At 40.8% G+C, this 26,115-nt stretch overlaps 1 protein-coding gene across 1 annotated transcript in view; it reads left to right on the top strand.

Annotated features, from left to right (window-relative positions):
• cachd1 (cache domain containing 1) overlaps nucleotides 1-24,416 on the top strand; it is an 81,927-nt gene extending 57,511 nt beyond the window's left edge. The window contains exons 10-27 of the mRNA XM_023954323.2: nucleotides 3,471-3,620; nucleotides 4,663-4,786; nucleotides 4,925-5,042; nucleotides 6,119-6,287; nucleotides 6,384-6,526; nucleotides 8,277-8,458; nucleotides 9,143-9,253; nucleotides 10,815-10,937; nucleotides 11,616-11,715; nucleotides 12,266-12,382; nucleotides 12,816-12,976; nucleotides 13,421-13,507; nucleotides 14,531-14,647; nucleotides 15,535-15,686; nucleotides 16,051-16,212; nucleotides 16,754-16,831; nucleotides 16,953-17,054; nucleotides 21,150-24,416. Of these exons, the coding sequence (XP_023810091.1) occupies nucleotides 3,471-3,620; nucleotides 4,663-4,786; nucleotides 4,925-5,042; nucleotides 6,119-6,287; nucleotides 6,384-6,526; nucleotides 8,277-8,458; nucleotides 9,143-9,253; nucleotides 10,815-10,937; nucleotides 11,616-11,715; nucleotides 12,266-12,382; nucleotides 12,816-12,976; nucleotides 13,421-13,507; nucleotides 14,531-14,647; nucleotides 15,535-15,686; nucleotides 16,051-16,212; nucleotides 16,754-16,831; nucleotides 16,953-17,054; nucleotides 21,150-21,388 (2,435 nt within the window). The 3' untranslated portion in view covers nucleotides 21,389-24,416. The remainder of the gene's footprint in view (nucleotides 1-3,470; nucleotides 3,621-4,662; nucleotides 4,787-4,924; nucleotides 5,043-6,118; nucleotides 6,288-6,383; nucleotides 6,527-8,276; nucleotides 8,459-9,142; nucleotides 9,254-10,814; nucleotides 10,938-11,615; nucleotides 11,716-12,265; nucleotides 12,383-12,815; nucleotides 12,977-13,420; nucleotides 13,508-14,530; nucleotides 14,648-15,534; nucleotides 15,687-16,050; nucleotides 16,213-16,753; nucleotides 16,832-16,952; nucleotides 17,055-21,149) is intronic.
• The last annotated feature ends 1,699 nt before the right edge of the window (nucleotides 24,417-26,115 follow it).

Below are 26,115 nucleotides of genomic sequence, written 5' to 3'. Positions count from 1 at the left end.
GTAGCGGCTTGTAGTCCGGAAATTACGGTAATCATGTTTATTATTATTATTTTTTTTTTTAACTTGTCCTGTCCAACAGCTGGGCAGTCAGATGAGAGCTGAGGGCCTCTTGGGTTGGACATATTTTACTTTAACAAGAGGGGTTATTAATCTTCAGACAAACCAAAGGTATGTCTGAATAAACCCCTTTTGTAATTGAGGCCAAACTTTATTAATTTCAAACATGTCTGAAAATCTTTGGTGTTGGACCGGACGGAAAAGGAAAGAGGGGAAGAAGAGAGAGGGACGTTAGAGAGAGGGGGGGTAGGGGGTGATAATAGGAGGGGAAGGGGGATAAGACCATGAAGCACCATAAAGCAACAAGTTTACTGGTTGTTAATCATTATGGTAAGGTTTAAATGTAAAAAAAAAACCCAAAAAAAGGGCGGAGCCTGTCCACACACACACTCAAATGTTATAAACACACCTGTTAGTTGCAAAAATGTCCACCTGTCGACATGTACACAAAACAGATAGTGTTCACACGCATACTTATGCCTTAAAACCAACTAGTGTGAAATATTTCAGTCATTCAGTCTGTTGAGCTAACACCTGTGCTCAGGTGAGTGTTTATGTTCTTCTAAAATGGATGGTGGAACGTGAAAAGAAGGAGGGAGAGTGCCCAGCCATCCCCACCCCAAGACCCCCACCGCACCAGCAGCGGCAGCCGGAATCCCCCCAACGCCACACGGGAACCGGCAGGGAACAACCGCCGCCCGGGCGACCAAGCCCGCCACCCAGGCCAGGGCCAGCAGGGCCGCCGCAAGGCCCCCAGAGCCAGAGAGCAGGGAGGCACGGAGGGAAAGAGGGCGCCGCCCCAGCCCAACCAGGAGAGCAGCCCCCCCGCCGCGCCGGGAGAACCCAACGCAGGGCCCCACCGGAGAAGGACGCCCACAGCCCCAGACGAGCACCCCACCACCACCCAGGAGTTCCGGGCATCCCCCCGCCCCAACCCCAGGTACGAGCCAAGAGCCAGGGAGACCCACTCCGCACTCCAGGCAGCCATCCGCCCGGCCCACGGTTGGTCCAGGGAGGAGCGAGGCAGGGGCCCGCCGCCCCCGCCCAGGAGGGGGGAACCCCGGGGAAAAAAGAGGGCCCACAAGGGGTGTTGTAAATATGGCCCGACCAGGCTCGGCCACAGTTGGAAATTTGGCGGGGCCCAGCACTCAGGAGCAAGGTCCAGAACCCACCCCCCAGGGACACGAACACCCCCGGCTCAGATGTAATGTGAACCCCCCCACCGCGCGGATAGAGCACCGCCGGGCCCAGGAAGCCGGTACCCCGGGGACACAGCCGCCGTTGCAAAGGGGCCCGTACCCCCCACCAGGGAAGAGGCAGGGGACAGATGGTCCTAGGTCCCACCTTCCTTGCAAAATGTGTGTGCGTGTATGTGTGTTTGAGAGAGTGTGTGTGTGCATGTGTGTGTGTTTATGTTGGGATGTATATATTGAGGGGGGAGGGGTGTGTGTACTAAGGGGGGTGCGGTTAAAATTGGTGGGTAGGGCACTAAGGGGACAACTCCTGATTACTCACAGTGACGTCCCCTCACCCTCCCCACCAAGGGGCCCTAAATGTCTAAGGTGCGGTTAAAATTGGCGGGTAGGGTGCTAGGAGGACATCCGCTGCTTGCTGGCAGTGATGTCCAAGCACCCCCCCTACCAAGGGCCCTACAAGTCTAAGGTGCAAATAAAACCGAAAGAGGGGGGGCCCACTCCATACGGCAACCACAGGAGGGGGGCCACTGCCTAGTAAACCCCCCCCCCAAGGCTCATCGCAGGCTAAGCCCCCCACCCCCTCACCCTATTATGAGGTTATATGAGGAAGGGGGTAAGTTGGGGACAGATGATAGACTGTCCCCCGGTGGTCAAACAGCCGTCCCCCGCCCCCCCCCCCCCAGCAAGGGGGCCAGGCCCACCCAGCCCCGGGGCCCCACCCCCGGAGGCGCAGACACCCCAGGCCCAGCACCACCACCCCCACACAGAGAGAGGGGAGCCAGAAAGCGCCGGCCCCCCCCGTAGCAAGCCCAGGCCCCCACCCCCAAACGCCGGCCCTAGAAGAGCTCTGGTCAGGCCTCGACGGGACCGAGGCAGCCAACCGGCCGGGGAAACCGCCGATGGCCTCAGCGGAGACCCCGAACCGTCAACCCCCCCTGCCCCGTACCAATAGTCCCCCCCCCCCCCCTCCCCCAGAATGCCCCCCCCACAGGACAGGGCCGACAAGACCCCCACCCCCAGACCCCGCAGCCGAAGCGGATGACACCCAGAGCGACCGGGGGCCCCAAGAGGCAGGGAAGGGCCGATCCCAGCCCCAGGTGTAGACGGGAAGCCCATCCCCCCCCCCCCCCCCCCCCCGAGCAGCGCCCCCCGCCAACCCCCCCCAGCACAGGCAAAGGGACCACCCCCCCAAGCCAAGCCAGACCACCACCCCCCCACACCCAAGCCCAGAGGACCACGCAGCGCCCCAGGCCGCCCCACCCAGGCGCCGGACCCGACCCCCCGACCAACGGAGCCCCCACCACCCCCGGTGTTTATTATTTTCAACAAAACTAGACACAATCAGACCTGATGGCAAATTAAATGAAGAATTTGTCATTTTATTTTTAATTAAAAATGCACCGTCTGCAGATGTACTCAAGCATGTGCACGTTTGTGCTCTTTATGTCAGAAAATGTTTTTTTTTAATCAGTACAACAGTATCTTTTGGCTGGTTGGTGTTAAAAGTTAAACTCTTTAGATCACATGTGTCAAACTCAAGGCCCGGGGGCCAAATGTGGCCCTCCATGTCATTTTATGTGGCCCGAGAGAGCATAAAAGTTTTTATTTTCTTAAAATAAAATAAAATAAAATGTGTATTTATTCATATCTAGGGGAATCTGACTTGTAAGATCGGATTGGGCAACTATACATTAGGACTTAAACACTGTCCATATAACCTAACCTGACAGAATCAATTTAAAAAGGATTTATGCTAAAGTAACAAGCCAACATATGTTTTCTGTGCAACTGTAATTGTCACTTGAAAAAGATATAGTAAATAAATAATGAGTTATTTAACATTTAGGAGTAGTTGCATTTATTTTTCATTACATTTAGTTACATGTATAAGTTATATCTGGCCCTTTGAGGACAACCACTATGCTGATGTGGCCCTCATTGAAAATGAGTTTGACACCCCTGCTTTAGATCATCTACAATCTAATGAAGCAGAATTTCAAATGTTAAAGTCCACTGATGATGACATCCAATTTTAGTGTAGTGGAGTTTAAGTAGCAAGTCTGAGAAATGATAATCAACCTGAAGAGCTGATAAAAATAACAACAACTTGCCATCAGCTATGAAAATTGGACAAAGTCGCAGAACAAAACATGGATTGATTTTACAGAAGTTGTGACAAACAGATGCATACTTAGCTTCCTGCTCGTCTTTCCTCAGGGTTCATCATGACTGTGAGCCGGCCGTGCTACTTTGGTAACCTGCTTCTAGGTGTGGTTGGGGTGGATGTGAACTTGGCTTACATACTGGAGGATGTTACCTACTACCAAGATTCCCTGGCTTCATACACTTTTCTCATCGACAACAAAGGTCAGTCGCTGGGAGGACACCTATTCCTCTGATTCTTTTTATCTGCCTTTAGAACATTTTCTTCCCAAAGAGAAAGATTTCTAAAACTATTGCTATAGAAGCATCAAGAAGAAAATACTGCAGAACGAGTGCAAAAGATTTTTGAAAAACAAGATTGCTGGAATAATCTTGGAAATTGTTTGCATGTGTCGTTTCTCTGTTTCTTGTTAGCCCAAACCACCATAACTTTAAATAATGTGTGTTTGGCTCTGAGCCGTCAGGCTGTGTGGATTTTTTCCTCTTCAAGAATGATTTTTGGGGGCTTTGCAGATTTGAGTTTTTCTCCTTTTATCTGTCCTTGAGTCTCTTTCTGATTTTATTACAGCTATAAATACCCCATCAGCTAATATCCTATTTCTAAAACACGTCTGTTAGCTCTTTTTACTACATAAACAAAGAAAAGTGAGTGGCTGCTGAATAAATCATTTGCTGTTGATGAGTTTTAAAATGTCCAGAACGAAACTTGAGGAGCGAAGAAAAGCGAATAAATAAGTTGAACTTAATTTTGCAAACTGCATCTTTGCTAAAAGTAAATAAGAGTTGATATGTAGACCAGTATTAAATGATCAATTTTTAATAAGAGTTTTTGCTACGAATTAACAGTTTATGCCAGTGCTTCTCAAAAACTTTTTTTTTCCAAGGGAAGCCTGGCAAAAAATAATTGAGAAGCACTGGTTTATGCAGTGATTTTAGTAACTTGAGACACAGCTTTTGAGAATTGATGATCTACCCCCCTTTTAGAGTAAAATAATATTTGTTAAACCAGAAAGTTGTCTTTAAAGGTAAAGAAAAAGAGTTCGTGTCCATTAAACTGTAACATTGATTGATGTGTTATTGCCTGCTTTGCTCAACACTTCCTTCACTTTTACAGCTGCAGTTTGTTGATCATTGTTGAAGAATGGAATAAAAACTTTTAACACAAAATCACATTTGATTTTTTTCCCCCTTTTTGTCATGTTTATTTTGTCCTCATAAAAGCTCAAAACTAGTTTGTTGTTTACAGGATACACTTTGATGCACCCGTCACTGACACGGCCGTATTTGATGACTGAGCCCCCGCTGCATACAGATATTATCCACTATGAGAATATCCCAGGATTCTCTGCTGTCCGACAGAACATCCTCAGGTATGAACATATGGATGAAGGAGATCACAGCTAAAAAGAAAGCCCAGAATGGTTCCAGATTGTTCATGGTATCTACTTTATATCCCAGATATGACATACATTCTGTGACTTATTGTGTTTTTTGTTGTTTTTTTGCAGCCTCCCTTTGGGCAGCCAGGTCATTGCTGTGCCAGCTAACTCCTCACTGTCCTGGCACACCAACCGACTTAGGGACAACAGCAAAGATTCATACAATGTCAGCTATGCCTGGAAGTTGGTAGGTCATCAGAAGATTAAGTTCCAGTCTTAAAAAAAAGACTCCAAATGATTTATTTTTTTAACTCCGCCTCAAAACCAACAGCCTCCTTATCTTCCTCAGTCCAAAGTTCTGTATAGTCTGAAAAGATTCAACTCCGCCCTGCTGCTGCATCAGTAACTGTCACAGGGAGAAACCGTCAAGCCCTTGAATCAGCTCTTACTCTGAGGCCCCAGATGTGTTAGGAACAAATAGTTCAGTAGCAGAAACTTCTCTTTCTTGCGTTAAACGTTTTGGCATGGCCAGAAATGTCTTGTTTAAATTAAACATTGTATTTTCGCCGCTATTTTAAGTACTTGTGACATTTTATTTAGTTTTTCCCACAGGCGGTGGTGTTAAAACAAGTCATCTTTGACATGCCTTTGACTGCTCTGCTTTGTAAAACAAGCTTTTCAGAGGCAGACGAAAAGCTTTCAGTGACGTATGAAAACATCAGTGTAGAAAAACCTGCACTTCATGATTTTCTGAAACAAACCAAAAAAAAATTCCATTTGATGCTTTCACTTGTTTTCCTAAAAACTATAGAAGGAGTTAAGTGTTTCTTGAGTTATGGGAGCTACCCAGATCCCTGAAAATGATTTGCAGAGTGTCTGATAGTTTGCATGATTTAGCAATAGAGCAGACTACCCTGCAGGGTTCATTTGGTTGCGCTAAAAGCAGATGTTGGACTGATTAGATATGTTTTTGCTTGCAGCCAATAAAACATTGATTATTAAGAGGTAAAGACTAAAAAAGTGAGCTGATAAGGAGAGGTGGCGTTGAAAAGTTTGGATGCAGTTGAAATAGAAACTGTTTTTTTTAATCCATCAGTTTCATTATTGGAGAGTAAAATGGGTTTAAGAAAGTAAAGCACGTAATTCCATCTTTAGTTTTTGGGATCTAGATATTTATCATCATCTTTATGATAAATGTAACCATACTTGTTTAATGATAGGACTTTTATGGATATGAATCAGAGCTGAAGTTTGTTTTTTACTCACTGACAAATGAATTCCAGTACAGCTGAGCTTTTTTTTCGACTGTGTTTTGACTTCAAGGTTCAGGACACATCGTTCATCCTGTGCATCGTCTACGTGCAGCCAGAGATTCCAGTAAAGCAGCTAAAGAACCTTAACACAGCTCCGAGCTCAAAGCTGCTCTACCATCGTCTGGATCTGCTGGGCCAGCCCAGCTCCTGCTTGCACTTCAAGCAGCTCGCCACTGTTGGTAAGATTACATCCCCAGATCAGAGATCAGAGCTGTGGCATGATGCTGACTCAGTCCAAGCAGTGGCTGACCATCCTTGTTGCGTTGGTATCCCAGAGTCCCCCACAGTGATGCTGGCGGCTGGTAGCTTCTCCTCTCCTTATGAGCACCTGAGTCAGCCAGAGACGAAGCGGATGGTTGAACACTATACCGCCTACCTGAGCGATAACACCAGACTCATAGCCAACCCTGGCCTCAAGGTAAATGAGAATAAAAACTTCAGAATTTACAGAAACATGTAAAAGTACATCTTTCTACATTCAAAATGAAGACTCTATGGAAAAACCTGAGCAGTTTAAAAGAAGCTGTCCACGACCTAAAAGTCAGGCATCTGATAAGCTTGAGCTAGTTTAATTTGAAATAGCCACTCCAGTAAAAAGCATATTTTTAGTGTTGTAACCAGCCTTACTCTCCGCCAACAGTCCCGCCCTCAACTCTGAGGCAAATTTCTGATGAACTCTTGCAGCTATACACAAACTATGTCCTAAAAAAACGATACAAGTTGTTTAGTTTTGGCTAAAAACCGCATAATCATAATTACAAAACCACTTGGGACGCTTTCACAATAGAACAAAAGATGATTGGAGTGACACTTTAAAGTAAATGTTGAAAAGAAAACACAATTAAAACTCACTCTAGAGTTGGCAGAGAGAACATGACCGGACCCCTCCTTTTATATAAACCTTTAGCTGTCATTCAGATGGAATTACATCCGCCTCACTTGTGCTGCTGCGTAGGTGGTCTGGAGAAACAATTAGTCATGCTAATCAGAGAAGGATGTTTATAGCCATACATTAGTTCCCCTTTTATTGAAATCGCTTCATGTCCCACTCTGGGAAGACATACTATTCCCAGAAGTATCCCAAAAGCCTCAAATGTGGCTCTGCTGTGGTAGGAATGGAGCTTTGACATCCAGGAAAGAGAAAAACTCAAAAAACGTGACACATTAGATCGGGTTAGGGTTGCCAGGTTTAATGAACACAAAGAGCAGTGGGAAGCTAGGAACACCTGCTAGCAAATGTTAGTGCAATGGTCCTTTCTATCCATAGGGAGACATGAGCTTTCCCATTCAAAATGAACTGTGTGCTCTATTTTAGAAGCACTGCTAAAACAAAAAAAAATTGTTTCCACTTGTTGCTTATGTTTGCTAATTACAATAAAAAAATCACTTCATGATTTCTAAAACTTCAATGAAATGTTCCCTGTTTGTAGTAATTCAGTTTTTCTGAGTAGATTTGTTTTAAAATGTTTGCAGGGTTCACACAAATAGTACACACATTCAATTGCTGCCTTCTTAAAATGCAGAAGATTTGCAAGAAGTATAAATAAAAACGTTTTCATTCATCCCTGTTTTGAACGTGAACGGCCTGGACCGATTTAGACAATAACTGTCTTTGAAAAAGCTGTTTGTGTGAAACATGAACCCATGCTGAAATGATGCTCTGCATCTTTAAGAAGGGAATCCGCTCTGGATTTGGCATTCTGTGTGTATTCCTGTCCTGAGGGAGTTAAATCTCCAAAGCACAGTCCCAGCACAGATTTCCCAAGCCAACCTTTAAGACCCCCTCCGGTGACCTTGTCACCTCTTTCAACTCCAGGACATATTTGAGGCTGGCTGTAGGATGGGATTTTTCAAAGCTAAAGAGCTGCTCCAGTTTCCCTGCTGTGCTTTCTTGATCTCCATTCTCACAAACACAGAGAAAGGTTCATTCTTACTGCTATTAGAAAAATGTAAATTCTGCTGGTCCTGCTCACAAACAATTAGAATAAACATTTTTCAAAATGCAGAAAAAAAAGTGTTAGTCTGACTTTTCTAACTTTTTTAAAGTTGGTTGAAGAAAAGCCCAAACTTTCTTCAGTCCTTGCTGTACTATTCTGTTATCATTTTGATTTTCCACTCATCCTGAACCTCCTTTCTTCTCCCCTCATCATCCATCCTTTGCTCCGCAGTCCTCTGTCAGGAATGAGGTCATGGCGACCAGTCACGTCACGGATGAGTGGATGACACTAATGGAAATGAGTAGCCTCAACTGCTACATTGTGCGACGTTACATAGCAACACCCAGCGGGGTGCTCCGGATTTACCCAGGATCCCTGATGGACAAAGCATTTGACCCCACCCGCAGACAATGGTGAGGCTTATTTTGGAAGAAGTGCAGGAGGGATTCTTGGTTATAAATAAATGAATTTATTAGTAAAATTCACTATCATCAACCGAAATGTATAATTTCTTACTGACTTATCAAATAGAATGAGTTCTCAAACGATTTTTGAAGCAAACAAATCTATATTTTCTACTCTTTTGTTTTCCCTTTTTATGCTGTCTGACTGTTTTTAGAACATAAAAGCCTCTTTTAACGTGGAACCAGATACCAACACTTCAGAATTTTTCCATTTTTTTGAACCAGTGTTTTTTGAGACGAGTCACTCACACAGCTACACACACTACTGGCAGCTAATACCTTCGTATAAAGGAAGAAGAATCTTTGTAAACATAATTTCAAAGACATTTTTGACTCCTATGTAGAAATAAAGAATTTCAACAATCTTTTATTTCATTTCTAAAAGTTTAATATTAAAATGTATAAATGCAACATTAAGGCTGAAAATAAGGTAACATGAGGCTGGTAAGATTTACTGAAAAAAAAAAAAACCAATACATTGAAAAATAGATTAATCCCATAAAGCTATAATAGAAATAGCATGTTTACACTAAAATAACCCAAAAAAGATCACATGGCTTTCATTTCTGAGACCACAAGTTTCATCCATAAACTGATTTGTCTTTAAGCAAAAAGCTGTGTGATGATGTGCAGGTATCAACATGCTGTGGCCAACCCTGGCCTCGTCACCTTCACAGGGCCGTACCTTGACGTGGGAGGAGCCGGTTATGTCGTCACCATCAGCCACACTATTCATGCTTCCAGGTGACTTTTTCCTAGCTGTTACTTATCAAACCTCTGTTTATGTCTCGATTTATCCCAAGAGTCGTGGACAGCAGTTATTTCTTTCACCAAAAGGTAGTCTAAGGCCACTCAGCAGTGGATGCAGTTTATCTTTCCAGCAGAAATGTGATGGCAGATGTTTTGTTTTACGTCACAGGGGCCAGTTTCATACAAATAACTTATTTGTATTCATTTAAATTTTAAATATTATATGCAAGTATAACAGGATCTGTACATTTGTAGCTTGAAACTACATTTTCTCTGCATTAGAAAGTCATGCTTTGTGAGTTGTCTTATTGTATCTCTGAACAATGAAACACAATTCCGCTGCAAACAGCAGTTGCTAATGACAATTTTTATGCAGATATAATAGCAATGTTCACAAAGGTAGCATCGTTTTATCTGATGCACTTAACGTCAGAAGAGCAAACACAGTTGCTTTACATTGTGTACACTTTATAAAACAATGCAATAATGCCAATAAATTGAATAGCCCTTTTAAGGGCAATTTTTAAAAACTGACACCTAAAAATGTGACTTTTTTAAAACTATTTTTCCATACGTGAATCTTAAAGTTTGTTTTGTTTGGGTTTATTTGCAAAACAGCTATTCTTTTTTAAAACATTTATCTGACTTGGGGGCAGTAGAGCTTGTTTGCCCGTTTGATTCTCAAGAACCAGAACTACGCTTTCCCTGACAAACCAATGCAGACAAAGTGCTCTTGGGCAATGCACTGAATGTCTAATAATCAGCCTAAGATTCAATTTTAACTGTAGAGAGTTCCAAAGATGGGCTGAAAGACTTTGCCCATATGAGGTAAAGAAAAGGCATTGGAGGACATTTTTTAATAAAAGTATAAGTCAAACTTTTTTAATTTGACTTTGTGGCAAAGATTTAATCAATTTTCTCTGCTGTTGCCATGAAAAGATCATAGAAAATAATTGTGCTTGATTTCCTGTATGTGATTTTTTCTTTTGACTAAAAGATGCTGTTTTAGAATAAAGAAAAGGACAGAAAATAAAGGAGACGCCTAAACTTGACCGCTGAAGTGATATTAAATCACTAATAGCTATCTTTTATATTTTCTAAAGCACCTTTAGGGTTAGTTGCTGTGAAACAACAGCCGCAGTGTTGGAAGTTAAAGAAAAAATTGGGGCTTTTTGGGTTTACAAACTGTTTTCTACAAAGAGTTCTCAGCTCGGATCAAAATATTTGTTTCTTGTTCACTGAACTCAAAATGCAACAAACCCTGATGGCCACTGTGCTGCTCACAGCTGTTCTGTGTGAGTGTGTGTTTACAGTTCCTGCCACCACTGCGTATACACAAACTTTCAGTGCATTTGGTAATAATAATGATTTATCCTGTTCTATGGTTCAGTAACCAACAGCTTCCAGGAAATGCTGATTTCAGAAGAACCACCAATGTGTCTGCTGTGTTTTCATCATTTTGTTTGTGGAAATCTGGGTCTGTTTGCTTTTTCCTACAAACCAACATCTACGTGTGTGACGTGTTTCCCGTCTGTCTCTTGGCCTCTCTCTGTAGCTCTCAGATGGCTCCTGGTTATGCAGTTGCAGTGATGGGTATAGATTTCACCCTCAGATACTTTTATAAGGTCCTGCTAGACCTTTTGCCCATCTGCAACCAGGATAAAGGGAACAAAATCAGGTAAGAGAAGGATGAACTCACCCTGGATATCACGCGTGTCAAACTCAAGGCTTCATTTTATGTGGCCTTGGAGAGCATAAACGTTTTTAATTTCTTAAAATAAAAATTGGTGTGTAATTATTCATATCTAGGGGAATTGGACTTAAAATATCGGATTGGGCAACTATACATTAGGACTTAAACACTGTCCTTGTAACCTAACCTGACAGAATCAAATTTAAAAGGATTTATGCTAAAGTAACATGCAAACATTTGTTTTCTATGCAACTGTAATTGTCACTTTAAAAAGTTATAATAAATAAATAATGAGTTATTTAACATTAAGGAGCAGTTACATTTATTTTTCATTACATTTAGTTTACATGTATAAGTTATATCTGGCCCTTTGAGGACAAACACTATGCTGATGTGGCCCTCAGTGAAAATGAGTTTGACACCCCTGCTGTATATAAACAGTTCTATCGGTTTCTTCTTGTCACCTTTTTTTACTTTCAAAGTTTCTCCATCATCTGTGCATTTTGTTTACCAGAAAGGCTACAGAGACTCACAGGAGTGAAAAAGTAATACTGGGATACAGTCACAATCATATGTGTAAAGAAAGAATGAAATATGTGTGTAAGTAATGATACAATTCTCCTCTTGAGGTCAAAATTTGATTTGAATCCTTTGCTTCTGTAGGTGCTTTATAATGGAGGACCGTGGATACTTAGTGGCTCACCCCACCCTTATTGACCCCAAAGGTCATGCCCCCGCAGAGCAGCAGCACATCACACATAAGGTAAAGGGCTTAAAGCCAAACCAAACAGTTTAAAAATAAATGAATGACATAAAGGAAGGAGATCCAAATAATCCTTAGATGTTGAGAATGTCATAAATCAAGTGTTTCGAGATGAAACTGAAGTCAAGGATCTTCTTTTCTCTTTAAGTATTATCATCTCTGTTATTATCACTATTATTTTATGAGATAACCGTGCCTCTGATAAAAAAGCCACCTGCCCGATTTGAGGCCAGCATGAGATCGATGATGCTTGGAGAATTGTAGTTGCAGGTTACTGCGTTAGTTTTAAAATGGCAACACAAACTGTACTGATGTTGTAACTCTTTTGGCAAAGAAATAAAATATAATTGAGGAAAACACTTTGTTTTGATAACACTTTGTTTTCCTGCGAAAAAGCTGTTCAAACGCTCTTTACCCACTAAGAATATATGTTATCTTAATGTTAATAAGAAGGAAAACAGCTTGTGTGTGGTTATATATTAATCTGTTCTATATACTTTGGAGTTTTTCATTAAATTCACAGCTTTACCTCTCATGGTTTTGCAAACAGGAGCCGCTGGTGGCCAATGACATCCTCAACCACCCCAACTTTGTTAAGAAAAACCTGTGTAACAGTTTCAGTGACCGCACAGTACAGCGTTTCTACAAGTTCAACACCAGCATAGTGGTAAGTAATAGGCAAAAGAAAGAACACTGAAGACCCTTTAACAGAGAAACTGATCCAGATCTTAATGTTCAACAAATAAACGTCTGTTCAAGCCTTTTAGAACTATCTTTTTATGTAATACCGCCATCTAGTGGTGGCTTATGGTGCTTATATTTTTTATTTAACTTCCTGACGCTGACTGGAGACTCTTGTAGCCTGAACTCCTGAAAGGAGGTTAAAAATATTTCAAATATCCAAATTATTTTAAGAATGATCAGTTTGCGTAGTTTTTTTTTTTTAGATTTTAAATGTGTCAATGGGCCTTTGATCACTTCTTTTTCACTTTTTCTTATTTAATTTTCTGTAGAAATACCAGCTGTGAGGTTGATCTTTTGTCTTGTAAAAGTAATGAACTGTTATGGAAAAGTTATTAATGGAACTCCCAATCTCTCAGGGGGACCTTACTAACTTAGTCCACGGCAGCCATTGTTCCAAGTACCGCCTGACCAGAATCCCGGGGACCAACGCCTTTGCTGGCATTGTCAACGAAACATGCGACTCACTGGCGTTCTGCGCCTGCAGCACGGTCGACAGGCTCTGTCTCAACTGCCACAGGTAGAACCCGAAGCTGCTTGATATTCAAAAACAAATCAATTTACTTGCACATGCATGAAATCTTCAATATGGACATGGAAAGAATGACATCACTCTATTTTTTATTTACACAAGTAGATAAAGTAAAAAGACAGTTTCCCTTTGTCCATTTATTTGTTTCGTTGCTCATAGGCTTAAATAAAAATACAATTAAAAGTTGTTCATTTGTTCAAAAACTCAGGGCACATCAAGTATTTTCATCCTTTTGAATACTAGCCAAGCTGGCAGAAATTCTGAGCTGCAAATGCTATTAAACAGTTTTCAAACAGTCTAATCGTTCCTCGTGTCTTTGTTAGTTCTTAAAAAAAATGCAGATACCATTCAATGGCTTTGATTATACTATTACATTGGATCTGCAACTTAACAAGAGATTTAACTGGTGTTTGTTGCATTTTTGTCTTTCAGAATGGAGCAGAATGAGTGTGAGTGTCCGTGTGAGTGCCCCCTGGAGGTCGATGAGTGTACAGGCAACCTCACCAACGCAGAGAATAGGTCAGTACGACTGAAACCCAGTTTGCACTGCAGGTACGCTGCGTTGATGTCTACAACGTCGTTTTCTCAATAAAAGGGGATTTTTACTTAATGCAAAACATAAAAATAATAAGCAGTGCTAAAAAAGTTACATTAGTGAATATCTGGAAATTGGTGTAAAACCGAGAGTTTACTCAAGAGGGCAGCAAAAGAAAGACAAATAGGGAGGGAGTTCAGCTCCTCTTTTCAGACTCCATCCTTTATGATGTGAGAGTGATGGTATTGACAACAAAGACATGAAACTCATCTGTGCTTTAAGCTCACAGCATGAGGATAGATAAATGACTGCATAACCATTTGCAAAATGTTGAAAAGTGGGTTCATTCTTTACTAATTCTTTCATTTATTACACATATAAAAATGTGTTCTTTTTTGTTATTTTATTTTATTTTATTTTTATTCACTCTCTGCTCTGTTCAATTTTTAACAGAATACATAGAATACACCATCACAAATAATTCATTAGAAATGCCCTGTGGTCATTTTTTTTCCTGTTAAAGCGATCAATGTAATCTTATTAAAGCACTGTTGGTGTGTGAATATCCTTTTGAGATTTTATTTGTTTTTTCTTTAGATGTATCAAAACATATTTGATGTGGTTTCCCTTTAAGAATATTTAAGAGCGTTTTCTTCACGTCTCCAGTCTGTTCCTCCTACATTTGTTCTTTCTGCACCCATCCATCTTTCGCTCTTTCACATTTGTTTTGTTGTGCCCACCTTTCTTTGATCAGCCGTCAGCTGCGTTTGACAGCATGTCAGTGTTTCCAGTTTTTCCTTTATCTCAAAGAAGAGATGCAATTATTTCCACTGTCACTTTTCCCTCTTGATAATGTGCCAGCCAGTGTTGCTAAGCTGTCACCGACGCTCCAAAAACACAGCTTTGTGTACTTATACTTAGATTTTTTTAATCAAATTTGAAATGGTTCTGAACTACAAATATACAACCACCTTTTTCTCCACTTTTTGTTACTGAATGTTCCTCAGAAACCCCAGCTGTGAGGTCCATCAGGAGCCCGTAAGCTTGAACGTCATTGATGCCGGTCTGCACGACACCCTGCCACAGTGCATCAACACCCGCTGCAGCCAGAGAGTCACCAGCAGGTACAGCTGCTCTTGTTTCATACTTGTTCTTGTCCCATTCAATCCATTCCATCATTCGAAAACCAACCCCTCAGCGCCACTGCACTGCCACCTAGTGTTAAAAAAATGCAATCTGCCATTCAAACGAGAAAAATACATTAACAATAAAGACACATCATATTTTGGGCGTTTTTAACATGTTCTTGTGGCGTTTTTCTCAAGATGGAGGACATATATGAACAAAATTAAGCTTTAAATTGTGTTTGTGAGTATTTCCTTATTCAAATCATTGTAAATCAGGACAAGACAAAAAAAAATGCAATTGGAAGAAGCTTGTTGTAGCTGTGACATATATATATTGTGGCAGGCCACAAGATCCATTCTGATGCATCCACTTGTAGACAAATAGATCCGTGAAGGTATTTGTTTTCCTTGTTTGAGTTGGCATCTGCCTCTAAACTGTATGTCTTGATAGCTCCAATATTGCTCTTCATTTTTGTTGAAATCATAATGTTAGGTTGGGGGTTTAAGGGACTGTAAGCTAGCGGGAGAAAGTGTAACCAGATGTATGACAGGAAGTAGGGGCAGGCTTACTCCACAGCAACAGTCCCGCCCAAACTCTGAGGTGAATTTCTGATGAACTACTGCCACTCTGCAAAAAGTATTTCCTAGAAAACAACAAAGGGTTTTTTATTTTGGCTAAAAACAGCGTAATCATAATTAAAATACCTCTGGGAGCGCTTTTATATCAGCTCCAAAAATTATTGGAGTGAGACTTTGAATAAGAAAAAAGTTTAAGTTCTGATTTCACTGGATACATGTTTACAGAGAAGATTTTTCAGTTGCTTTAACACCAGATTATTTTCCCAAAAAAAGGTTTGCTCATTTGCTATGATGTGTTGTTTTAGCGACTGCTATGGCGTTTTGGACTGCGAGTGGTGCATGGTGGACAGTGATGGGAAGACTCGACTGGACAAGCCCTACTGTGCCCTGCAAAAGGAATGTTTCGGGGGGATCGTTGGCGCCAAAAGCCCCTACGCAGACGGCCTAGGAGTCGTTGGTAAGTAACTGAAGGGAGAAATCGGAGCATTTTCCAAATGTGTTTAGGCTCATCACAATGAAATGATTTGTTGTGGATGTAGTGTGTTGTACCTGTCAGTGGAATGAAGAAAGGCCCAATCAACAACAGGAAAAGATAACATTTTTTAGATACTTCAAACAATAAAAGTTTTCTTTTGTTTTGGCATATTTCCTTAATGATAGAGTAGCAGCACTGAAATCATAGCATCATGGCAGCCGTGGTTAGGATCACAGCCTGAATGCTCTGCTTCTGCCTTTTGGCCTTTTTTTCCCTCTCCAAACCCTTTCACTAACCCTCTTTTCTACCCCTTCATCCCCCCCCCCCCCCCCCCTTTCTTTCACAGATGAGGAGGTGGCCTCTTTGAACATGATCAAGAGCGCCCCTGTAGGTCCCGTGGCCGGGGGGATCATGGGATGCATCATGGTGTTGGTTCTGGCTGTTTACGCATACAGACATCAGATCCACCGACGCTCACATCAGCACATGTCTCCTCTGGCCACACAGGGTGAGCTTAAGAGTCCACTTGAGACGCACAGACTTTATAACACAACAGTTTGGTTTGGAACTGACCAAACCTTCCCGGCTTGACACCCTTTGTGTATTTATTTGCAACCAAGTTAGTGTCACAAAATCTAGGTACAATGTAGAAAAAAAAAAAACTAGCTGGAGCAAGTTCCAGTTAAAAAGCTGACACTGACACCAACAAAGCAGCAGCTGCTGCTGCTTCTGCTGCATGATTTGGGTAATTATGCGGACATATTGGATGCAGCATCAAACAAAATTACAGGTGCATTTAAGCCCCTTGACTGTGAGCTGCTTTCTGTCTAAACATTTGGTAAACAATGAGCAGAGCACGAGTGTTTGATCTAACACTGACTCCTGCACCTATTGGGGTCAAAAGGGAAGCATTTTATCATTTTTCCAACCTTTTTGGGTTTGTTTTATTGTTTTTTTAATTACCTGCTGAGTCTTACTGGTCATGCTTTGGATTCTTTATCTAATAAAAGTGTCTCTGTGGAATTCTTCTTCCCTCCACACTTCTGCAGAAATGTCGGTGAGAATGTCCAACCTTGATAATGAGAGGGATGAGAGGGACGAAGACAGCCACGAGGACAGAGGGATCAGTGAGTGCACGCCAATTAAATGAAACCTTTCCCCCCCCCCGAAGGTCATAGCTGCAACTTGTTATTTGACGGGATTGACAGATAACCGGCTGGTCTGTCTGTGTGATCTTTGTGCTTTCAGTCAGTAATACCAGGTTTATCGCCGCTGTGATCGAGAGACACACTCACACCCCAGAGCGCAGACGGAGGTACTGGGGCAGATCTGGGACGGAGAGCGATCACGGTGAGACAGCTTGAAATATGCTGTGTTTACAGCCGTGGGTTTTTAAAAATCAGCTCTTGACAAAAAACGGAGCAGACTGATCTGAGATTTTTCATGGAAGTGAAACTGTGTATTTATATCATCTGCATTTCTTGTGTAGCTGAAATGCTGAAAATACCAGACCTTGCACACATCCTTTCACACCAAGTCAGCTTACATTTGTGCTTTTTTCTTTGCATGTAAAACACAAGTTTTGGGGAGAATAAGGGCATCTTTCTTGCATTTCATGCAGTGTCAGCTGCACGATTTATGTGAAAATTAAGCATCAAGCAGACTCGAACCAGTAATGAATTCAGTCATGCAGCCGCTAGAAAGGAGGACGCATGTCTGTCGAGACGCTTGCAGGAAGCGGCTGAAACACAAAGATCTGTCAGGAAGCCGTTTCTCTGCTGTTACAATTAGACAGCTATTCTTGAGAAGGGCATTCAAGTGAAACCATCCAGAGATATGTGGCAGGTCGGAATACAAACACCTCAAGGTTCATCTGCAATTTCCAGCAGTTACCCAACGAGAACATGTACTGATATCAGCTAAAATCATCTTTCAGTTTATCATGAAGCCTCCGTCTCAATTTCTTCAAAGCCCCTATCTGGCTTCCTTCTCAATTTGAAATTGTTTTTGGTCTTTCACCTTTGTTTCTGGATGAGTCTCTCATGTACAGATTTTTTGAAACTCGACATGGATGGACACTTTCACCCACATAGGCTCTCAGCCTCCCACATATGGCTTCAGTCCTTTTCCTGGCAACGCTGCTTGTTGCATAACTGATGCTTCAGAAAAATGAAGAGTGGAGAGAGTGGGCTTAAATGCAAAAAAAAAAAAAAAAAAAGTGTGAGCCGAATTGTACAGATGGGTAAGCATATGAGTTTGTCTCCAGTTTCTAGTTTTGTTTTCATTTTATTTTGCATCTCCTGATGTGGTGAGCATTCAAGTATAGATTTAAAGAAGGGGGGCTGAGGAAGAGCTGTCACACGGTTTTAACCACAAAGGACATTAGAACTTTTTATTCTAACTAGGTTTTATAACGGAACACCAAAGTCTCTCACCTGGCAGTACGAGGCGTCTAGAGGGATGCAAATTGATTTAAGAATGCAATATACTGGGAAAAATGAATTCACAGCAATGTAAAAGGTGTTCAGTGATGCAAAAAAGGGTTTCCACTTTCAAAGATGAGAGAAGTCTGAAATGGTCACCACAGGTAAACTTCCACAATCCAAGAAATCACATTTTTAGAATTTTAAAGATTTCATTTGTGAAATGGTGCAAAAAATGAGTATTTAGCTCCAACAAAAAAGCAAAGAATTCAGTTCCCCACGGACCTGCTGCTACCTCTTTAATAATTTCCTCTATCCTCCACTCATTACCTGTAGTGATGGCGCCTGTTTGAACTGACTATCTTCATAAAAGACACCTGTCCACACCCTTAAACAGTCGGACCATAATGACCAATACAAATGAGCTGTCAAAGCACACCAGGGCCAAGACTGTACACCTGAATGAGACTGGGATGAGCTAATCGACAACAAACAAAAAAGTTTGGAGAGGAGAGATCAACTGTTGGAGCAATTATTAGAAAATGGAAGAAATACTAGATCACAGACGATCTCCTTCCACCTGGAGCTCCATGAAAGATCTCAGTTGATCCTGAGAACGGTGAAGAAACAGCCCAGAGCTTCACGAGGAGAACTGGTCAAAGACCCGAAGAGAGCTGGGAACCAAATAACAAAGGTTACTTTCATGAATTCAAATCCTGCCTAAGCCAGCAGGATTCGTTTTTGTACTTTCTGTTTTTCACAGCTTTAATGAACATTACAGACTTCTCATTTTTTTAAGAGGAATAACTTGCAGAATCAGTGACTGGCAAATCCTTTTGCTTTTGAACTGCAGCAACTTTAAGATTCGCAATTGGAGTTGGAATGACCACGGCTGCTGGCACCAGACTTGCCCTCCAATGGATCCTCGTTAAAGGATTTAAAGTGTACTCATTCCAATTACAGAGCCTTGTGTTTTTATACAGGACTCTTTGATTTAAGATTCCAGAAAGAAACCAATAACCTACACAGGTTCTTCCCTCTGCTGCTCCCTCTGTCATATCAGTGGCAAGATATGAGAAATCATATCACACCAGGATTCACAGTTTGAACTTGAGCCTGACCTACATGACTAAATGTCAGATCTGCAAAACTGCTTTCATGCTTATTGTTCCATATTTAAAAAAAATAATAATAATGATATTTCCCAAGCTTCTGCATATTAATTTAGTTTAAAAGTGTATCTCTTTTTATTAAGAATTTTTTTATTTAACTTTCTGTTGAATGCTTCAAACTAAATAGATTCCATTTATCTTAAATCTCTTCTTGGGAGCAACTCTGTTGAGAATATGCAGAGCTGTAAGCTGCCATGAGCATCGTGAATCATGCTGTGTGAGTGGGACATTCATTTTTCCACTGGAAAGATTGACACATGAATATCTGCAAGGCTCTGTGCTGTTGCACGCCATGATGGCACATTCCCGCTTCAGCCTGCACCCTCAAGCTGGCTGGTTACTTGGCACAGTGTCTGTTGAGGTTTAATGTTACATCATCTCAAATGGCAGCAATTTCTTTGAAACTTAATGCTTCAGCATTCTGTCTGTTTGCTCTAATGGTACGAACTGATTGATCCATCTAAGCAGCTTTTTGCTGGCGTTTCCCCCTAGAGGGGCAGTTTGGTTGCACTGAAATTCTGATTAACAAACTTTATATATATAGATATATATCTATATATATATCTATATATATGTGTTGGATCGAGCTCCTAGCGCTCACTTGAAACTTTTCAGTGTTAACTTTTATAAGACGATGACAGAAGGCGCTCCTCTTCTGCTGGCATTAAAAGCAGTCATGAGACACTGAAGAGCTGGTTTCATTCCACTCTGATCTTTCTCATCTTAGTGTTTATTTCTAAGTATGTCTGTGTTTTACCGCTCAAGCTGCGCTTGGATCAAACCTAGCTACTTTTCTCACCGCTAGATCAAAATAGTTCCTTCTTTTTTTGAGTAATAGATTTTGTCCTTAAGGGTGAGTGAAAAGCATAGATTTTCAAGTGTTTAAGATCAGTTAAATTTCTCAACTCTACTGATAAATTATGATTATTTTTTTATATTATATTTTTTTATATACTTTTTTTAAGGCAAAGAAAGAAATACCAGATCCTCCTTGAGACCCGCTCCAATGAAAATGGTGTTTTTTGTGTTTTTAACATGTTTTTGTGGCATTTTTCTCATGATGGAGGACATCTATAAAGAAAATTAAGCTTAAAACTGCATTACTTAGTGTTTCTTTATTCAAACGGTTGTGAATCAGGAGCAGACAAAAATGCTGTTTTGAAAAAAGAGCTTCATTCCAATGCATCCACTTGTAGACAAATAGATCCATGAACGTCTTCATTTTCCTCATTACAGCTGGGATCTGGCTCAAAACTGTCCAGCTGGATAGCTCCAATATCGCTCGCCGTTTTTGTGGCATCACTAATGTTAGGTTGGGGGTGTGAGGGGCTCTACACTAGCTGGAGACAGGAAGAGGGGGCCTGGTTGCGCCACACCAACGCAGAGGCAAATTTCTTTCTGCTGCTCTGCAGAAACTACATACTAGAAAATGACAAGTTTTTTGGGATATTGGCTAAAAACTGGTGGGAACACTTTGAGAAGAGATCAAAAGATGAGCAGAGTGGGACTTCAGAGGAATGGTTTGGCCAAATAACTAGTTTATACAATTAATCACTCTAATATGACTGTTTTATTTCTTAAAGGAAACAGCAATTTTGTTTTGATAAAGTTGCAACAAGCTCTCATCTAAATTTTCCACTTTTTAAAAATGTCTCTGGTGGTTCCATTTAAATTTGACAAATTCAAAGTGAAGTACTTTAAAGCTTGTAGCTAATATACTCAGCAGTTACTGGCTTTTTTGCACGTATTTCTAAACTGAAAAAGCTCAAGTTTCAGGGGTCAGATGAGATGTCTGTGTCAGGAATCAACAGAACTAGCCTGTTTATTCCAGTATGTTTCATTTTGTTCAGGCTACAGCACCATGAGTCCACAGGAAGACAGCGAGAATCCACCCGGGAACAACGATCCACTCTCGGCAGGTGTTGACGTTGGCAACCACGACGACGACCTGGACTTGGACACGCCCCCCCAGACGGCCGCGTTGCTGAGCCACAAATTCCATCCATACCGACACACGCACCACCACCCCCTGCACACGCACCACCTGCAGGCTGCAGTGACCGTGCACAGCGTGGACGCAGAGTGCTGATCCGCCGGCAACCTTCCCGTCAGGGATGGAACAGTGTCGTTTGTACAGCAAAGAGCATTTATTGAAAAGATTCTTCGCTGTTTGTCCAGATGGTTAAAGCCAGAAGTGGATCTAGCATCTCAAGACGAAATGGAACCTTATGAAGTGACATTCCCTTTTTTTTTCCTTGTAGCTCAGAAAGTCACACAGAGAATAAGCAAACAGAATGTAACAGCTGGAAATGAGATTTTTCACAGGAATCAGGATTTGACAAGCTTTGGGATCACACAAGATGCTGCTTGACTCCCTGAATATCACTATGGATGAGAAATGCAGGGACAAAGATCTTCATTTTTCAGTGTTCCACATTGGGAGTAGCTGGAGTTTTTTTCTGCAAAGCCCTCTAGTGGGGTCAGAAACACAGATAGATCTCTGTACATTTAAAAAAAAGAAAAAAAAAGAAAAATCACGGTGGGGCATATCTGATGAAGATCGGAAGTACTTTCTTTTTAAACGAAGAACTGGCTCCGTTAGGATTTAACTTCCATCTCTTCCTCCTCAAATCTGTAGTGGATTTCCTCGGAAAGTTGCCTCCTGTGTCCGGACAAAAGGAGAACCGGAGGACGACAGAAAACGCCGAGAAGTGGGATCTCATTTCTGCAAACGTCTATGAATTTCAGTCTAAAAAACAGATTTTACGTAAAATAGACTTTTAAGAGAAAAATAATATTTTTCTACTATTTATTAAAGAAGTTTTTCATGACAGATGGGAACCGCGATGCCACCCAGTGAAATGATATTCTTGTCGGCCTCTGCGCGACAGACCCAGGCCTGATGATGCTCAGCTATTTTCCTGAAAGCATGTTGGCCATTTTACTCTTTGAGAGCTTGTTTCATCCGATCAAATGCTTTTGGTTTTCATCAGACTTTTCATTACCAGATTATTTACAAGTTCTCTTAAAAAACACATTTTTCTCCTCTAAAGTAGCTTTTTTTTTTTTTTACAAATGTGTCTTTTTTTACCCCAAACCATCTTGTAAAAGCGCGCTGAAGAATGCATCCAAAGTTTTACAAGGTGCAAACCTTTTTTTTTTTGGCTCTAGATTTTGAAACCCTATAAAAACTCTACGCCTGTTTACACCTGCAAATATTTTTAAGAGGCTTCAGACGTCTGCATCGGTGCCACTGCTTTATTGCAGACAAGGAATGTGTGGGCAGAAAATTGACAAAGCACTGTCAGCCTTTGTAGACTGCATATGGAATGAATGAAATTCAACACAGTAGCGTTGCCATAAACTCATCTATTATGACATTTCAGTGCAACACCATACCTTGACGTCAACACATAAATGTTTTTACTCTTTGAAAAGGGGATTCTATGGATGTTTTTGGAAAATTGATACGCTTTTGTGGATCAGCTACTATTTTCTTTGTCAAGAAATGCACGTTCTTTTTTTTTTTTTTTTTTTTTAAAGACAAGTCTGAAAAAAGTGAGCCTTAATCACATCCTGCATCAGAGCAGCTGGGGAGGAAATGCTTCTTAACATGCAGCACATCTCTGTCTTCTGAGATCTGCGCTCATGTGAGATGAAACCTGCTGGAGGGGAGAAGAAATTCAAAGAAAGCATTCCTTCTCCCTGATCTGTCTGTGTGAAGAATCCAACTTTATTGCTGAATGAAGAAATTCTGTCAAAGAGGCGGAGAAAGACGATGGAAATCAGTAAAAAAAAGAAAACATTCCCCGCCTCGGTCTCTGAGCGCTTGGCTTTTATGGCCAAAGCGATGCTGACTGTGCTCTGTCTGGACTGGATGTCAGAAACGCTCCAAATGCAGTCTACTTGTCAAAGAGAGTCAAAGATGCTGCTGATGCTGCGCAGAGGCCCCGCCCTCCTGTCGCCGCCTTTTGTGGTTAACCACTCAAAGTATATTTTCTACGTGTCTTTTTGAATGTCTTCATGGGGGAGGGAGTGCAGCACGTGGAGCATTTTCATTGAATTCCTTATTTTTCAGTAGAAAAACAATATTGAAATCTGCTTATTTTTATCCAGATGAAGAGTCACCTGATGTTTGCTTTGAGTTCATGACAAACCAGCATCAGCATGACTTCCTTTGTTTCCCCCTCGGGTGGCAAAATGTCTGTTTTTAAAGATCCGTTACATAATGTAAATACCGAAACAAAACCCACTGATGCTCTGTTCTCCATTTTGAAATGTTGACACATGACGTATGCTTCACATGATGCTCAGATATGTGTTTATTGAATCGTCTGTTCACGGCGTCTCACTATATTTTGGATGTCTTATAGGCGTATTTTTCTTTAGGTCCATATTGGATGGAAGGCAGAAATTGCAAATACACACTTTTTATGTTTTAAAATATGTCTAGATTTCAGAGTTCTAAAGTCTTCAAGATGTTTATGAAAACATTTAGATTTTAGTAGGAGTTACAACAGCTTTTCAGTGACTAATGACCAAAACGGTAGCCTTGTAGTAGATTCTGGTTAGCACTACTGGGATCCTGTTGCTATATAAGGCTTAGCAACGATATTCATTTACAGCCATTTTAGACTGTTTCATAGCTCATCCGCACAATAAGAAGTTGTCAAATGACCCAAGAAAAATAAGGATTTTTGTCATGTTGCCTGTTCATTCACAGTTACAGTATTTCTATCAAACACCAAAAACTGCAAATGTTCGTGTCTGTTTCCTGTAATTTATTTGGTACGTCATCCAATAAGCTCACTGTGCAGCTAACGTCTGATCAAACTCACTGTGGCCAGTTTTTTCCAATAACATGTGTAAGCTGGGTCAGATTTCTCTACAAACTCAGTGTGACAATGGTTTCTATTTTTGTTCCTGGGGAGCTTTCTAACAGTATTTACCTGCTGTTGTAAACAAGTATATATGTATGTATGTATGTATACAGGACACTCTGAATTGTAATTACTTTTCTGAAGGAAATTATGTATGTCACCCTCCCATGTATCATACAAAGTTATAAAAATGAGATTTATTGCCATTTGAATGTGATAAAGTGCATTTTACATTCATATTGTGGGGAGATTTATTTATCTTTTATTTTTTTTATTATTTTAGGGCAAACATGAATGAATGTCAGAATTAACGTGTGGGCTGAGGGTTAAGCACGTACTGCGGTAATGTTGCATGTAGAAAACAGCTGGTTTTTTCATGCACAATAATACAAAAATTAAATTTTGGTAAACATTTTTTTAGGTTTTTGTAAGTTTGTCACTGTTTTGGAAAATGTGTACTATGAAATCAGTGTGTCTTGGCTTCTGTGGATTTAGTTTGTTTTTTTGGTGTAATAATTTAATACCCGGCAATGTTTTGACTCGCTTGTCAGCATTTTTCTGTTTCAATAATTCTTGATTTTTTTTTTTTTTAAGGACAGAAGTGACAGTAGATTTGGGTTGATTTGTTAGTAGCGTAGAAGCCGGAAAAATGCCGTGTTTTCCTGTTGAGCATTGGTTAATTTAATTGCACATGACAGTACGCAGTCAAAAGTAAGAATTTCGTGCATGTATTCATGGACAGTCTGTGATTTATCACTCCGATGCAGAATGAAAGGGAAAAAAATCAATCTTTTGACATCAAGGTCAAATATTCAATTTATTTTCTATTTTTATGCCTGACCTATGTCAAGACGTGAGACACCCTTACTGTAACGACAGCATTCAACCCAAAACGCGACCTTCAGAAGAGCATTCTGCAACACGCTTGGAGCTGCTGGTCATAGGTCAAGCCATTTGTGAGAAGAAGAAGAATGGTGCTACTGCCTGCAAGGCCCTGTAAGTTATTTATGAGGCCTCCTTGTACATATGGTGTTTCCTACCAGGGGATCTTGGAGGCAGACACAGAAAGAGAGGCAACATGGTTCTGACACAGTATAACAAAGAAAAGCAGTTTTACAGGCTTCTCTTTATACTTCAATGGAATCAAAACGGTTCCAAACGTAAAAAAGCGTGTCTGGGGTTTAGAAAAAATGATTGTGTGGCCTTATTTCCTCTCATCTGCACTCTAAAAATATTGATAGGGTCTGACTTTAACCCAGTTGCTGCTCGACGTATTAAAAAATGTCAGCCTAGAACTATAAATCAACATGCAAAGACAACGGATCCAATTTAATTACGGTACTAATTAAAGAACATTATTTTTTCTAGGGGAACTGACTGATTGGCAGTCAAATTGATCACAATAACAGTTATTTCATGAAGGTAGATGTTTTTAACAAACATCAGTCTTCTGGAACTGTGATGCTAACAGGGCTTTGCTGCAAATGTGGTGCTGTTCCTTATTAAATTTGACCCACAACGTGTGTTTTTGTGGCATAAAACATCAAAATACTTTACCCTATAATTTGCTATTTAATTTGCATTTAACATTTTAGCTACGCAAAAACTGAGCTTCTCATAGTAAAGCTAATGCAAACAGATCTGGGCTTTGGTCTATAAGTAACAAAATGTCCCCAAAAGATGCATTGTGAATATTAATAAGAATCTTGTGCAACACTATTGGCATTACAGAGTAACCCAAAACATATAAGTAGTTGACTTTTAAAAATGAACTCTGTATATTCATTTTAGTTTTGCTGAGAAAGAACATTTACTTTCCGGCATTTTGATATATTTTCACTAAGTTCTTTAAGGTTCATAAACATGTGACAGTAGATGTTTTTGTGTTTAAGTACTCTTGAATTTTGATGGAATGAGGGAGGTCTCTCTGCCTGTC

Source organism: Oryzias latipes, chromosome 4 (assembly GCF_053564925.1).
Source record: "Oryzias latipes strain Hd-rR chromosome 4, Olatipes_Hd-rR_3.1".
Lineage (NCBI taxonomy): Eukaryota > Metazoa > Chordata > Actinopteri > Beloniformes > Adrianichthyidae > Oryzias > Oryzias latipes.
The sequence above is the reverse complement of the archived record's forward strand: the minus strand, read 5'-3'. Positions and strand labels throughout refer to the sequence as shown.